Source organism: Rhamphochromis longiceps, linkage group LG23, assembly GCF_057381845.1.
Source record: "Rhamphochromis longiceps isolate RC_006_pf linkage group LG23, R_longiceps_female_GT1.1, whole genome shotgun sequence".
Taxonomy (NCBI): domain Eukaryota; kingdom Metazoa; phylum Chordata; class Actinopteri; order Cichliformes; family Cichlidae; genus Rhamphochromis; species Rhamphochromis longiceps.
Genome location: NC_140578.1, coordinates 6,415,906 through 6,432,579, shown reverse-complemented (window position 1 = coordinate 6,432,579; position 16,674 = coordinate 6,415,906). Strand labels below are relative to the sequence as shown.

At 40.3% G+C, this 16,674-nt stretch overlaps 1 protein-coding gene across 1 annotated transcript in view; it reads left to right on the top strand.

The window, feature by feature from the left end:
• Nucleotides 1-16,632, top strand: part of LOC146641135 (importin-13-like) — a 29,873-nt gene extending 13,241 nt beyond the window's left edge. Inside the window, exons 6-23 of the mRNA XM_085397815.1 lie at nucleotides 99-239; nucleotides 2,288-2,429; nucleotides 2,954-3,120; nucleotides 3,416-3,536; nucleotides 3,884-4,031; nucleotides 4,156-4,337; nucleotides 4,603-4,629; nucleotides 4,864-4,998; nucleotides 6,527-6,679; nucleotides 7,068-7,148; nucleotides 7,227-7,364; nucleotides 8,902-8,998; nucleotides 11,033-11,085; nucleotides 12,625-12,691; nucleotides 12,834-12,892; nucleotides 13,048-13,137; nucleotides 13,282-13,463; nucleotides 14,468-16,632. Coding sequence (XP_085253941.1) covers nucleotides 99-239; nucleotides 2,288-2,429; nucleotides 2,954-3,120; nucleotides 3,416-3,536; nucleotides 3,884-4,031; nucleotides 4,156-4,337; nucleotides 4,603-4,629; nucleotides 4,864-4,998; nucleotides 6,527-6,679; nucleotides 7,068-7,148; nucleotides 7,227-7,364; nucleotides 8,902-8,998; nucleotides 11,033-11,085; nucleotides 12,625-12,691; nucleotides 12,834-12,892; nucleotides 13,048-13,137; nucleotides 13,282-13,463; nucleotides 14,468-14,564 — 2,080 coding nt within the window. The 3' untranslated portion in view covers nucleotides 14,565-16,632. The remainder of the gene's footprint in view (nucleotides 1-98; nucleotides 240-2,287; nucleotides 2,430-2,953; nucleotides 3,121-3,415; nucleotides 3,537-3,883; nucleotides 4,032-4,155; nucleotides 4,338-4,602; nucleotides 4,630-4,863; nucleotides 4,999-6,526; nucleotides 6,680-7,067; nucleotides 7,149-7,226; nucleotides 7,365-8,901; nucleotides 8,999-11,032; nucleotides 11,086-12,624; nucleotides 12,692-12,833; nucleotides 12,893-13,047; nucleotides 13,138-13,281; nucleotides 13,464-14,467) is intronic.
• The last annotated feature ends 42 nt before the right edge of the window (nucleotides 16,633-16,674 follow it).

Sequence of the window (16,674 nt, the reverse complement as noted above, 5' to 3'; positions counted from 1 at the left end):
TTAAAAAAAAAAAAAAAAATCATTTTTATTAAACTTTGCAGTTTCATAAATACTGATTGTAGATGTTCTTTGTATTCGTTTGTGTTTATGGGTTGCAGATATGTGAACACTTTGTTGAAACTGGTCCCTCAAGTGCTGGCACTCCAGGAGCAGCTCAGAGAGGCTGTTCAGAATGGAGACATGGAAACCTGCCACGGTATCTGCCGGATCGCCGTCACATTGGGAGAAAACCACTCCAGGTGTGTGTTTATTATAGCACAAACACTTAAAAATAAAGTGATCTTGGTCAGTATTGTTGCTATTAATATTTCAAGAAATTACTTGCCCTTGAAATTTTGAAAGTGGCACTACCTTAACCTACCTTCTTAGGTTACAGGAAATACGAGTTATTTAGTTATTTTTTGAAGTGGTCTTTACCTTTTTGTGTTTCCACACATAAAGGTAAGCATGGTTTTGGGGGAAGGGACTTCTGAGTGGCCATGAAAAAAATCTTAAAAAGCACTTTTTGTTAGTTCAATTTAGATAAGACAAACAACACAAACGGTATTTAAAAGTGAATCTAGATTTAAAAAAAAAAAAACAACAACAACAAAAAAAACCCCTCTAATATTAATATAGAGTCCAGAGCAGCATTGGAATTGAAAAAGTGAGAAGAAGCAGGCTGTGGTGGTTAAGCAGCCTAGAAAGTGAATGAAGAGCAGAAGAGGTATTATACAAAGCACTGAATTGGAGAACTGCTTTTTATTTTCTGATTGGTTACTGCGCATATTCTAACACAGCCAACCCCAACACGGTCATCCTGGAAGGTGCAGCTTGCAGAATTTTCAGAGCCAAAGACCAGGCTTCATCTTCATTCTTTATATACAGGCCTCATCCTATCCTCAGTGGCTGCTTTGTGTGTCTGATTCGGTGCTGTCACGCAGACGTGCATCTCTGACAAAGACAGGGAACAGAAAAGAAAGATGGAGACAGCTGAGACATAACCTCATCACTTTTCTTTCTTTCTTTTTTTTAAATAAATTCCTGGGTGTGAAAACAGCTTCTACAACAATAGCAGACTAATTTCCATTTTCATGGGTCTTCAGTGCAGCAGAGTTGCACGAAAACAATGCTTTTTCAAAGTCTTTACAAAGTTATTGAGAAAAAAACTTCCTCCTACTTTGGAGTTGGGATGGGTACCAGTATCCGGTGCCATTATGGCAAGTGTAGTAGGCGGGCCCTTTTAGAGCAGAGCTACAGATTAAAAATGCCCAAGGTGAAGGGTCAAAGTCTGGCTGTACTTCACAGCAAAAGATGCAAACTCAGCAGCCTGCAACAAGTGCTTTAAGGTGATACTGTGCAAAGGAGGTGACTCCTCGAATCTGATGAAACACCTGGTGACTTATAGCATTTTGTTAAAAGCCGAGAAATGCGCCGTATTTGATAGCTTGCTGCGAGACCTCACATCGTGCACATCTACTGCGCATGGGTTGCCTGTGACCCGGAGTTAGCAACATCCCCCAAAAACCCAAAGAGGAGAGTCCTGGCCCCTAGCCCTGCCAGTGCAGCAGAAATGATGATGGATGATGATGCAGCAGCAGCCGTTCTTCTCTGCGTGAGTAGCTTAATGTTGTTCGTGTGTAATTTACGTTGAGTAGGCTAACCACGTTATTACATTAATGCACGTAAGGTGAACTAGCAAACACCGTCGTAGTTACATGCGGCTGTCTTCTTGTTTGATGGCAGATACTCCCTTCACCCTGGCCAAAAAGGCTAAAATGACCAAAGAAAAAGTGGAAAACAGTTAAACATGAGAGGTTTTTGGACAAAGTTTGTGTTTTTTCCATTGATTAAGCACTGCTTCCAGCCAAGAGTGATGCCATAAATCCCCTATAGCGGCAGAAAAGGCTAACATTGTTATCTTTTTACAAAAAAACAGCTGAACATGAGGTTTTTGGACCAATTTTGTGTTTTCCATTCTTTAAGCACCGGTTCGAGCACCGTTTAAGCACCGGCACCGTTTCAAAAGTACCGGTTTGGTACTGGTACAGATAAAACCTAAACGATACCCATCCCTACTTTGGAGGGGAATAAACCCCCAATTAAATCTTGGTTTTTACTGAGCTCAGTTTGTATGAAATAAATCATGCTTTAAACTGTCTTTACACTGTCAGCGTTTTATGTGTTGTTTAAAGAGAGGAGTAGTCTAGTTTAAATGTGTACTAACTTCACTGTGCACTTGCCAAATCACACCTTTCTTCTATCTCTTTCTTTTTCCCTTTACACTCGTCTCTCCCACTCTCTCCAGGACTCTGTTGGAGCAGGTGGATCACTGGCAGAGCTTCTTGGCTTTAGTCAACATGATCATGTTTTGTACAGGCATCCCTGGCCACTACCCAGTCAATGAGACAACGAGCTCCCTCACACTCACCTTTTGGTACACGTTACAAGTGAGTGATGTTCAAATCAGATCTGTACCTCAAGGTTAGATTCTTACAGTATATAAAATGTGTTTATGGGTAATCCCAGTAAGTCTAGATGTTTCTGCTAGTCATGTCTTTACTGGGCATTCAAAACCATCCCTTCCATTAAGTTTTGCTACCTCTTCCATAGTATCACAAAGCTTGCAATTCACTTTTAACAGACTTCATGAGAACATGAGTCATTCTGCACTTCATATTGCACAAATAAACTCTTCTTCGGGCTGTCATAGGTCTTTGTCTTCATTTTTTAAATTATTAATTGCAGCTCTGAAATCATTGGGTTTTGTCTTCTATATTATCTGTTTCATGGTTGGTTTCTATTTGCAGAGCTTGGGTAATTGTGTTATTATTGTAAAATCTAAACTATTAACCAAAATCAGTTCTTGTTTTTTTGTGAACTTTGTGTGAGTCAGATAGATACCTTGGAAGTATTTCAGTCATTTTATGTAAAAGACCATCGATTTGATTCTTCTTTATCTCTTTCTTCTCAGGATGAGATCATGTCATTTGAGTCAGACAAACAGGCCGTATATCTGCAGGTCTACAGGCCAGTGTATTTCCAGCTGGTGGATGTCCTGCTGCACAAAGCCCAGTTCCCCTCTGATCAGGAGTATGCATCCTGGTCCTCAGATGAAAAAGAGCAGTTCCGAATCTACAGGTGTGTTTGTTTGCTTTTGTGTTTGCGCATTTGTATGCATGGATCTGTCTCAGTCTATTGTACAAGCCCGTTTGTGCCACTGCTGTTGTGTGCAAGTGTTTCGGTGATGGTCTAAGAGTTTCAGAAATTACTCACTGACAGGATGATTGGTCAACAAATGAGCATGTATTCCTCTAATAGACTCTCACTGAACTGACAGCTGAGAGGGCAAAACCTGTCTTGTAAACAGATCAATGGATAAGGTTTCTAGAGTCCGTGCCCCTAAAATGTCTGTCTGTGCACGTTTGTCCTTCAGAGTGGATATCTCAGACACACTCATGTATGTGTATGAAATGCTGGGATCTGAGCTGCTGAGTAACCTGTATGACAAACTGGGAAGATTGTTGACTAATGCAGAGCAGCCTACATCATGGCAGGTGGGTGAGACATAGACACATAAACAAGCAAAGAAGTAATCTAAGCTATTTTCAGTTTCTTTCAGTGTTGCAAAAGAGCCTGGACTGAAAATGTGTCATGGCAGATATAATTCTTTTTTGAGGCTAGCACCTGTAGACTTATATAACCTAAATAGACGTAAAAGCGAAATGTGTAATCACAAAAACAAAAAACATTTTGATTTCAGTTTTGAATTATTTTTTCTTTCCAATGTTTTATTTATTTATCACTTCTTCTTCTTTTAATCCATTCCTTAAGCTATTATAATTGCGTCACCTTTCTTATTTTGTACACAAATACATTGATACGCTTCTTCTTCCTCCTTCAGCACACAGAAGCTTTGCTGTATGGCTTCCAGTCCATAGCAGAGACGATAGATGTGAATTACTCTGACGTTATCCCAGGCTTGATAGGTCTCATCCCCAGAATCAACATCAACAACGTCCAGTTAGCAGACACAGTGATGTTCACAATAGGTAAGACAATAAAGATAATAAAATGAATATCAAATGTAAATAATGGTAATTCATGTGACTAGACAGTTGTGGTGCATACAGAAAAAACACACAAATAGTTTGTTGATCTGTATCTGAATTCTAGGTGCTCTCGCTGAATGGTTGGCAGACCACCCAGTGATGCTTAGCAGTGTCCTTCCCTTGGTGCTACAAGCTTTAGGAAACCCAGACCTTTCTGTGTCTTCAGTGTCAACCCTCAAGAAAATCTGTAGGGAGTGCAAATATGACCTACCCCAATATGCGACAAACATAGTCGCTGTCTCACAGGTGTGTGGATATTATACGCTTGTGTACTTTCTTCCAAATTGTTCCAGGATTTAAGAAGTTGATAATCTAACTGCTTCCTTCTTCGTTTTTGGAAGCTAAGGTGTTGCAGATTTTTGTAATGTTCTTGTTTTCCAGAAATAAGTACACTTTGAACTGACTTCAGTTGGATTATTTTGGATTACTTTTTTATTGCTATTTTGAGATGTTTTTGTTGAGCTCTCAAAATCATACAGCCTTCTTTCTCTCTCTCTTTTTTTCCATCAAGGAGGTGCTTATCAAGCAGATACACAAGGTCAGTATTTACCGTGTCACGTTCAGTCTCTGTTTCTGTCTCTGTCCTGGCACTCAGTTTAGAAGTGACAATTAAATGAGAAAAGCTGTGAAAGGATTATGTGACATGTTTGCAGCCTGTAGTCTGAAGATTATGTGTTGTGCAACAATCTGTTAGCTATGTCTGTATAGATCTTTGTGATGATTTAAAGCTTGCTTAAACTAAAGCTAAACCTGCGATTCCTTCCTCTTGCAGACAAGTCAGTGTATGTGGCTCATGCAGGCTCTTGGCTTTCTGCTCTCTGCTCTCCCCGTGGAAGACATCTTAAGAAACCTTCACTCTCTCATAACCCCCTACATTCAGCAACTGGAGAAACTAGCAGATGAGACGGTACGTATACAAACCAACGTGAAACGGCACACACAAACAGAACGCAGGCACAGTTGGATTCTGGCCAATAGGAACAGGCCTTGTGTCTGTGTGGTGTCACTGCAGTGGAACATATCTCTGCGGGACCAGATTGGATTTGACCCTGCACCATGGGCTAGTGACTCACATGGAAGTAGCAAAGACACCCTTTCTCTTACTCATGGAAACATCCACAGGATAAAAGCAGAGTTGGGAAAATAAAATTGCCTACACCAATGTACTTACAGTAGGTCATGCTTGTGAGCAAACAGTCAGGCAAAAGAAAATTCATGACTCTGTTTAAATGTTACATCCAATAAACTGTCATACTGGATAGTACAAATATAGAGCTGTTCCTGTCTAAAAATAGTCTGATATTTACTGTTTGTGGAACAGAACAGGTTTTCTCCTGATCGCTTGTTTTTGTGTGTGGTATTGTTTGTTTTTATCAGTACAGACCCTGGATGGGCTGAATAGAGATGTCAGTTTAGATGAAGCTTTTCATTTCTGTGTCTGTCTCTGGCCCTGTCTCACCTCCCATCCTTCACAAAATACGCACACACAGTCAAACCATGTCTTACCCATCCTCGTTTCCTCCCCCTCTTATTGTTTTCTGTCTTGCTTTTTGATGTATCGGCATTACATCAGACTAGGAAATCAGGTGGTGTCTGGTGCCGGACAAATAGTGGCACCTAGTGGGGAGACCTTCGGGTTGCATTACGTCAGGGGTGAATGACCATGACATGTGATGGGGGAATAAATAACTGATGGAGGCACTTGGGGGCTGTTGAGAAGCATTTGTCCATGAACTGTAGTTCAGCTGCAGTTGTTGCAGGATTAGCATGGGACTGTCAATGGATTTGAAGGAGACATAAAAGATGTGGCTCTTAGAGGGTGTGGCAACTACATGTTTGTTCTCTTTGTTGCAATTTGGTTGTTACATCTCCACCAAAAATGGCAATTATTAACCACTGCCTGTGAAACTCCTACTAATGTTTTTACCTGTGATGGTGTGTTTGTGCTAAGTGTGTTTGCATGGGTGGGTGTGATGATGCCTTTAAGAAAAGTGGTATGACAACAAGACAAAAAAAAATTTTAATTATTTTTTTCACTTGAAATTGTAATTGAAAATATGATAATTTAACAGTTTAATTGTAAAGATATAAATATGAAAGAACAAATTTAACCTAACCGTAACATTGAGTTTATTATTACTGAATAAATTTAGTGTCAAATTTCATTTATTGTTTTTATTTACACTTCACTTCTTACCGCCTTGAATTGTTGATACCTTTGAATCATTCTTAAAACTGTTTCTTCTGTTCGCAATTGTAATTGTGCCAACATGTCTTAGTTTTCAAGATTTGTTTGTGTCTTAAATAATTAAGCAGTTATAGATTTCAAGGCTGACACTAATGCTCTTAGTCAGTCTGGGTCCCGGCATTAGGTTGTAAATGAGCAAATTTCCAATTAGAAGTAATCTGTTTCTCTTTTTTCGTTGTTCCTTCAGCCTAATCCTTCTAATAAGTTAGCAATCATCCACATCCTGGGGCTGCTGTCCAACCTATTCACTACGCTCGACATTAGCAAGCAGGATGACGAGTCAGCGGACGGCTCAGCACCACCTGTCAAAACAGCCCCACCTCCACCAGGACCAAACCCGGTCAGTCACAGCACACAGTCATCACTTTAATTAGAAGTGTTGCGTGAATGAACAGTTTCTATGGCTGTCGTCAATGAGCTGAATCTGTATTTGTCAGATTTGAGCTAATATAAACACAGAGAGTGTACCATTTTACAGCTTTATAGCATGACACACTCTAGTTAAGTAGACATGGAAAGCAGTGAGATGCATAGCCCTTGCAGCCGTTTGACTTTAATTCTCTACAACCCAACCCATGCTGTCTCCGTCACTGAACACATCAGGATGTCACTGAATAAACTCATGACTGGGGATTTATACTTCTATTTATAACAATAACAATCATAGCCGCACTATATGGACTCACAGATGTCAGCAGATTATGGTTAATGATGTCTGTGTGTTTCAGGTCGTGGTTGTTTTGCAACAAGTTTTTGCTCTCATACAGACGGTACTCAGCAAGTGGCTCAACGACTCACAGGTTGTAGAGGTGAGTTGTTAAGATGTGCAATGCATGCCTTTATATTTTGTCTATATTTTATGTAGCTAATCCTGTAATATCCCTCAGGCGGTGTGTGCCATCTTTGAGAAGTCAGTGAAAACTCTCCTTCATGACTTTGCTCCCATGGTTTCTCAGCTAAGTGAGATGCTTGGGCAGATGTACAGTACCATTCCGCAGGCTTCAGCCCTTGACCTCACCCGACAGGTACACACACATTTTGGTCAGAGATTTAGACATATATGAGTATCTTTTCATTTGCTTTTAAAGCTCTAAAGCTTTGTTAAAAGTGGTAGTGTAGGAGTTACAGAGCTATGTGCCAGCAAGTCCAAGGTTAATGAGAATGCTAAATAACATTGTAAGTCATGATCCAGAGTTTTGGTATTTATTCATCACCAGACTTTCTAGTAGGATTTATGTTGCCACATAACTGAAACATGTTTTTATTACTGATTACATTTTCCTTCAGGAGGTTAAGCAAGAACACTATGAACCTATTAAAAGCAGTTACTGACAGTTTAGTGCTATTTATAATGTCAAATAAATGTGTTAGGTTTTTACTCCGCAGAAAAAGGTCTGGTGTATTTATTTACAGATGGTATTTAGTCCGATTTTTTTATTATTTGCAGCTTCACAGCATATGTTTTAAGTTAAAGTTTGTAGCCTAAGCAGGAAGGTTTCTGCAGAAGAAACCTAATTTTTCTTTTTTCTTCCTTTTTTTTTTTTTTTTGTCCGTTTCTTTTAAAACTCAAATGCAAGTCCAGTTGAACGTGTGAATGTCTACTTACTAAACAAGTGTCAATTATGCCAATTTCCACAGATAAGAAAAATCCAGAAATACTGGAGGAATTAAAAGTAATAATACAAAGCTTGTTTTTATCTCTCCACTGGGTAACAGTAAAGAAAGAAAATAGAAGAATATGTGCTTGCCTTCTAAAATGAATCTAAAAAAATCCCTCCAGTCCCCAGCCACTTTGTTCGGTACACCTGTTCAGCTGCTCATTAACACAAATATCTAATCAGCCATCATGTCAGCAGCTCAGTCAGTTTAAGCAAGTGGACATGATCAACATGACCTGCTGAAGTTCAAACTGAGCATCAGAATAAGGGGTAAAAAGCTGATCTAAGTGGCTTTGATTCTGGTGTGGACAAGCTGGTGCGAGTATTTCAAAAACTGCTGATCTACTGGGATTTTTGCCACACAACTGTCTCTGAGGTTTTCAGAGAATAGTCCAAATGCCTTGTTGATGCCTCAGGTCAGATGGGAATTGCTGGACTGCTTCAAGCAGATAGCAAGGCAACTCAAATTACCACTTGTTACAAGCAAGGTCTGAAGAACATCTCTGAAAGCAGAACACACTGAACCTTGAAGCAGATGAGCGTTTGCAGCAGCAGGTCACACCAGGCATCACTCCTGTCGGCAAAGAATGAGAAACTGAACATAAAATTTATAAAACAGTCTCACAAAAATGTCATGAATATGAACCAAAATCTCTGAGGAATGTTTCCAGCACCTTGTTTAATCTATGCCACAATTAATTAAAGCAGTTCTGACAGGAAAAGGGGGCCGAGCTCAATACTAGTGAAGCCTACCTAATAAAGTGTCTGGTAGTCAGTAATTATCTGGTTAGTTTGTTGCCTGTTTAAAGTCCTTTCTTCATACTGCAGCCTGTTTTCCTTTGAGTAACCCAGTTTTTTATGTGTAAGTAAAAATAGTTTTTAATGTGAGGCCCTGCTGTTTCAGATGGTGCATATCTTTGCCAGTGAGACAGACCACTTCCCACCCATCAAGGCTCTGTTTGAGCTGGTTACTTCGGTAACACTGTCCATCTTCCAGCAAGGTAGGGGGTCCTGCAGGGGCGGGAGTGTCAGTAATATAAACGGTTTCTGTTAAAATCAGGTAGGTTTTTTTCTGAAAAAGACAGAAAAGCTGCACATTATTTGGCTCTAATTTAATAGTTAGTTAATCTTTCCTTTACATTCTGCAGAGGTAGACCTTTAAATCGTGGACGTATAATTTTCACAACATATTGTGATTTATTTTGGGGTTTTTTTTGTCAGGCACCTAAAAAAAAAAAACAAATTTGCCTGAATGTGCACATGCTCCTTTTTTGAGTACATGTTTCTAGTCGTATTTGATTTGACAGTTTTTGATTTGGTTTAGCAGAGGTGGTTTTATTTCATGTCCATTGATGCTTCCTGCTAAGAATACTTGTGCAACATAGTAGATTTTGCTAACAGGTCAGCCTGGGAGCATAAAAAAGAAAACAACAAAAAAGGTTACAGGTCATCGGACTCCACAGTCGACCTTTAGACATTCACTCTAATTACTCAATAATGTGAGCGGAGTTGTCTGTCTGCTTGGTGTGTTGACAGAGAGTCATAAAAGCAGACCTTTTTTTCCACTTATGATTCAAGTCATTTTCAGATTATTGCTATCTGCTACTATCTTGTAACAGTTGAGATGTTGTCATGATTCTGTTCAATAGGGGAATTTATTTATTACATTTATTTGTCTTTTACATTTACAAACCAATGTAAGTATTTCATTGAGGAAAAGTTTCCTCATATGCGTAACCCGGGGGCTAGAGTGATTATTAAATATTTGACATAAATGGACATCTTCGAGTCGATATCTCCTCTTTCATTAAACATGGCTTTGAGTATTGTTGCCAAGTCTGTCTGATACTCCCCTTCCCTTTGTGTTGTCCCCTTTTCTTCTCCCCCTTTTCCTGTTTTGACTGATTAAGTAATGGCTGCCTCTCCTCCCTCCTCTAAACTCTTGTTTTCTGAGCAGGTGTCCTGCAGTAGTATTAGTACTGGATACAGTCACAGCAAAAAGACTAGCTTTTTTCAGTTGACATATAACATAGCAGGGAGGGCTTGCTCCATACGACTGCAACCACTGTTGTCCAAGAATTAGTCAGGCTCACTATCACAACCCTTTTGAATAATCCTGAATTGTCTCGGAAGTGTTCCTGTGTGGTAGTGGGCTGGAGGAGGGTATCGAGCAGGAAACTTTGTTTGGAGTCTGGGAACAGCCAAAGCTGGGCGCTCACTACATCTGTTTTCTTTTATCCAGAAAAAAGAAAAAGTTGGAGTCCTTCCAACGTCAACCTTTCGCTATTGGATTGATCCCGAAAGTCAAAAATTTCAATGTGGATTCTTCCGCTTTTACAAGAGATGTGTGTTTAACTCTGCATCATATGTTTTCAGAGCCTTGTAGTCTGTGTCCAGCATAAAGGGAGGTCGTGATAAGTGAAGCTGTCCTTAATGTTAAATGTGATTCCTATTGATGCTGTGGGCTCTCATTTGAACCAATGGGGATGTTATTGACTAGTGCTGAATGGACCCTTTACAGTAACCTTCACCTCTGAGGTGCTCGTTTAAATGAGAGGAAATGCTTTGCTTGCTATTTGATGGTGTTGATGTCGGCGGCGCCTCATGAGGAGGAGATAAAAGAGGGTTCATTCTGGTTTGGTGCCTTTTTTTTTCTCCTTGTTTTTTCCTCCTCCAAGCTGTAACAGTAACAGAGGTGCCTCCTGGGTTCCCACTCCAAACACACTTTTGTTCTTTTAGGTTTGTTCTTTTTCTCTCGTTACTTCTTTCCGTTTCTCTCTCCAAACAGACCCATGTCTTTGTCTTCTGCCTGTGTTTTGTTTTTGGTTGGTCTCTTCTTCCAAGACTCTGCCAAAGCTTCATATGCCCCTCCCCCCCTTCTCCCCTTCGTTCCTTACTCACGTGTGAATTATTTCAATGAAATATTTTTGAGTTCTCTTTTATTTCCACATGACTGTTGAATCTATTAAGTTGCTGTTTGTATATTATTCTTATTCTCTTATGATTTCTTAAGTTTCATCTTTATTATATTTTAGGACCCAGGGATCATCCTGATATTGTTGATTCATTTATGCAACTCCAAGCTCAGGTGTGTTTTTGGTTTCTTATTTCATTCACTTTGGGTTTCTCTCTCTTTCTCTTTTTCTAGTTCCGACCTGTTTCTCTGTCCTCTTCTCTCTCTATATAAATATACCCTTTTCTGTTCTTTGTTACATAGGCAAGGCAGTGGAATGTAACACACGAGGGGAATGTTTGAAAACGGGACGTTTGTCTCTCCTCAAACGCTTTTGATTCTAACAGTCTCCTCACCACAAAAACATAGCGCTGTACTCATGTAGAGTTTTTATTTGCCCTGTAGAAATGAGCTTTATCTGTGCAGTGTGCCCAGTACAGTAAGGAAAAACAACCAAAATCCTTATTTTGTAAGTTCAGGTTATATTCAGGTAATCAGCTAATAAAACATTTTTTATGGCCTCTTGCAAAAATGCAGGATTTTCTCTTCTCACTGCCAAGTTACCATCATCACATAACCAGTCTTGTTTCAGTAAGATAACAGGGCATTTTTAAAATGACCCTGGGTTTTTTGGAAGGGTTTTATACCCTCTGATGTCTTAAATTCTCATGACACATGCCATGTAAACCCTTAACCAGTTACTACTTTATAACAAAAGATCAAGAGGACTTGTTTGAAGTCATTTTGCAATAAAATCCACCACCTGACACACTTAAATCGTATTATGTCTTTAACCATTTTCCCTAAAGTCAACACCAGGGTAGATTTCCTCATCTGGAAAAAATAAATCCACAAACTCAGAACCTCAGAGGAAATATTTTAGTTGATGCGGCGCTCATGGGAAGGATGATGCAACAGTATGAGTATCAGCATTGTGGTCTCAGGTGACTGATTAGTCTCTGAGCTGAGTCCTCCTCTGAAGTCATTCCAGCCCAGAGCCAATCAAAGCCCAAATGAATTAATATTCAACTAATATTAATCAGTTCAGACAAATTGGCTGATGGCTCTCCCGTTTTATATTTTTGTCTTTCGTCTTCATTCTTCTTCCTTGGTTTTCTATCTTTGGATAGATCTGACCTTCATCTCTCCCTTTCCCTTTCCCTCTCTCCCTCTCTCCTCTCCTCCATCCTGAATGAGTTCATTATTATGAGATGAGTTGTCTTTCTCTTTATCTGCACATGTTAATTACTTACACACTTCTGTTGCATATTCAATCCAGTCAACCAAAAACAAGGAATGTAATGTTTGGAATACAATTGAGTTCAAGAAACGAGCCCAAAACCACCATTGCTTTTAGTTTGACTTAAGTTTTCAAATGATTTCAAAGTTTGATTTTGTGCAATTTGTTTGTTACACCTGCCGACTTCTGCATTGGAGGATCTCTGTATGAGTTTGCATATAGTTCTTCCTAAACAGACGGAGAGAGAGTATTGCAGCCTGGTAGGCAGATCTGGCTCCTTGCCCGTGTTGCTGTCAGATCTGACTACCAGGCTTAGCGGGTATTGTTGATACCAGAAATTTGAAGGATCTTATGCAGTGGAATGTGGTGAAGCAGTACCGATTGGGTCGGGCCGACAAAAACATACTCTGTTTAATTCCTTTATCTGCTTTTAGGCCCTCAAACGGAAGCCCGATTTGTTCTTGTCTGAGAGCCTCGACGTGAAAGCAGTGTTCCACTGCGGTAAGTTTGCACATGATTTAGACAACCATACACACTGTTGTGTGTTTTGCTACAGTTTCTGTGAATGTGTGCTTGTCAGTACAAAGTACAAATTGTAAATGTTTGACACCAGCCTTCAGTAGTTTCTGTCTCCCACTTCTAGGAGTTCTGTCACTCAAATTTCCTGAGGCTCCGACTGTCAAGTCAACGTGCTTGTTCTTTGTAAGTACACACACACACACACACACACACACACACACACACACACACACACACACACACACACACACACACACAGAGCTTAAACCATACGAGTGTGTTCAGAAGTGAGTCATTTGTCTTTAAATTTGACGATTCTCTCTGTGTTCCTGTCTTAGACTGAACTATTACCCCACTGCTCAGACGTGCCTCCATTAGCCAGAGTGGTGCAGGAGGACGGCAAGCTGTTGGTACAGGCCGTTCTGGAGGTGAGAAGCACCACATTCACACCACAGAAATGTTTCATCATTTCAGTGATCCTGCTGTTTGCTGTGTTATTACACTCCAAACTCTTCTTCCTCATTTACTGCGATTAAGTCCCTGATGTAATTTACCTCCTCTGCTCTCCCCAGGGCATTGGAGGTGGGGCGTCTCGGAGTCTGATGGACCAGTTTGCAGATGTGCTGTTTTGTCTGAACAAGCACTGCTTCTCTCTTCTCGCCGTGTGGTTGAAAGAGGCGCTGCAACCTCCAGGATTCCCATCATCACGGATCACAGCTGAGCAGAAAGATAACTTTTCACACCAGATACTCAGGTAACACCACTGGACACACACATCCATAATGTCATCCTTTTATTTGGTCTCACTGAGATTTAACATATGAAACAAATACAGAAACGCACAGTGAAATCGAGGGAGTGTGAGACTCACATCATATGCGATAACACTTTAAGAACAAGTAACATCACATTGACCAAGAGGACTGTTCTGCATCACCACCAACTCTGACAGTTTCAGGTCCTTCTGTAGATTATTCCAGAAAAAAGAGGTGCCATACTTCAAATTTCAAGTAAAATTCAAATTTTTTTTGTCACATAACATATGCATACACAGTATGACATGAGGTGAAATGCTTATTGCTGTGCCATGCCCGACCATTAAATTACCATTACTTGAGGCATTGTCACATCTGTTGTTCATTTACTCTGGTCCTAATCTGTTGATGAGTTTGTAAACTTATAACGTGTTCACTGTGATAATTTGTCACTACAAACCACGCGAGACTGTTCAGTATGATCATTGGCTAGATATGTCTGGAGTGTGAGCAACAACAGTAAATACGGATGCTGTGTTCTGAACTGTTGGAGATTTAAGTTAAGTTCACAGTTGCTAGCCCGTACAGACCACAGCACGTATATTGGACCTTGTTACTTCCCAGAATACACGGCATACATGCGTTTTTTGCTCAAACTGGAAATTTACTCCTGGTAGTTTGTTCAGATTGAGGTCAAATCACATTCACACCATAAACGAACCACACAAAACTACCTCCTCCAAAGTGTCTCAGTGCGGTTGGTTTTGTCTGCACCCGAGCGCGATTACTGTGTCACAGCTACACAAAGGAACGGCACCAAGGGGGAAAACAAACCAGAGTTCTGCTCTAAGTTTGGAGACAAATGTTTGTAAAATATGAGACTTTACTGATTATGCTTTAAACACATGTTTGCACACAAAGAAGGAAGCAGCCCAAGGAGCAATTTACATATACTTTATAATTGTTTCTTTTCTGCCTTCTTTTCTTCTCTATTGTTAAACAGAGAGCGAGTGAACAAGAGGAGGGTGAAGGATATAGTGAAGGAGTTTACGCTACTGTGCAGAGGTCTCCATGGTACAGAGTACGCCGCTGAGTACTGAAACTCTACCCTTGAACTTTTACCTAACCATGACCTGTCTTCAGTGCAAAACAGCTGGATGCCACAACTACACAGTTCTCATGAACCCCTTCAGCGAAGATATCATGAAATGATTGTAATGTAACCGAACCCGCTGCAGAACAAGACATGAAACCATTCCAGTGCAGACGCGCCATTGGATTAATGGACAAACATTAAATCCATGGCTCTAGAGAGGCCATGATTTCTTTTTTCTTTTTTTGTTATAACCTTGATTGTTTCTCTCGCCCACTTGCCTCTCTTCTCTTACTTAAAGGTCTTTTGTTAAGTCAAGCTTTGAGGAGAAGTGCTGCCACACATCTCCTTTTCTCTCTGTCTTGTTCTGCCTTTCTAGATCTTCCTGTGGTTCCTAGATTGTTTCCTGGTGATTAGCATCCATATGAAATGGTAGTGGTATCGTACGTAGCTACTTAACATTATTTTCAAAATGAATCAAATTAATTATATAAATGTATATGTATGCACATATATTAAGACAGTGGTTTTCAGTCCTGCTGCTGCTATAAAGAAAGGAGAAAAGGACCAATCTTAGGGGGAGAGGCGGGGGATTCTGCAGGAAGACTGACGTCGATATAATATTTAGTCCTACTCATGCCCCTTGTGATCTCTGCATTTGCCAAATTATCATGGATCTTTCATTTTTGTGTTTTGTTTTTAAATAAATGCCTTTTATGGGATTTATATGGAGACAGAAAGCTGAAGACCACATTAACTTGGTCAGTCTTGCCCTGCCCATTGTGTACAGGGCTGTACCTCATGTACATATGATTCCACCCAGTCATATTGCAGTCTCCTCAGGTTTGTAGATAGTGGGTAATGCAGTGGTCCCTTAGGTGAAGCAGGGCTGCCTACAGTAACAAAATGAAAGGAAAATAAATTGTAGTTGCTGGAAGAGAACGCGGCCCAAGATGTAAATGAAGAAGGGACTGCTGGGAGGGAATAATAATCCTGACGGTGGACTGCTTAGTCACTGTAATTGTGCAAAAATATTAATCAACTTGTGCATATTAACAGTTATTGCTGAACACTTATGTGTATTTGAGTGTATGCGTGTGTTCATACCTGTATGTATGAGAGGTTGTGCATGAATGTGTGCGCGTGTGTCTGCACAGATTATATCTTTTTCCACTTGTTTAGTGCACTTATATCAGACCTACAGTTCACATGCATAATTTCTGCCGGTTTTTTAAAGAAAGAGCCCAGTCATCCATTCGTATCTTCATACCACTCTTATTCAGCTTACTCTCTTCATTAAAACTGACCATGCACGGCCAAATATTTCACCTATCCTGCTCACCAGCAACCACACCCATCTATTAAACCTCCTTTTCATGTGGAAAATCATTGCTGAGATTCATCCGTCTTATCTGTTATTGACACCAACTACTGCTCTTAACGAACTGCTTGCAAACAAGCTACCCAGAATCCTTTTACCCACCTGGGTCACTGCCTTGGAGAGGACCGAGAAGGATTAGAGAGTTCAGTAACAAATTGCAAGACCGCTGAGAAAGTTTTTTTGTAACCGACATTCTGTGCTCATCTAATATGCCTGAGACATTATTGGTGAAGTGATGCGAGGGCTGTAAAATACACTGTCTAGTGAATCAGCAGGACCAGCTGACACCTAATAACACTCAGCATTTGAAATGTACTTTGTGGTCTCTGATAAAACTTTATCTCAGTCTAATCCTTCTGTCTTATCCGCGGTGCCTGCAGACATGTAGCATGTATGTGTTTTTGTGGGGAGGGGGTGGGTGGGGGCGAGGTAGGGTAGAGATGCGATTTGTGGAGTGAGATCCGAGGCATGAATCGGCTTTGGAGTGAGCTGTTCTGCTTCAGAGTCTGATATGAACTGTGACGTCGAATGCCGATCCTCTGTCGGTGTTTCGCTCTTACTCTGAGGCGAGGAAATGAACAATGTTTGTCACAGTTTAAAGAACGACTTGTAGGTGGAGGGGAGGGAGGTATGAAATGTACTTGGTTTTTTTTGTACCTTGGCTTTAATTTATTAAATATATCTAAGACTGCAACTCTTGACTTTTTATGTGTGTGTGTGTGTGTGTGTGTGTGTG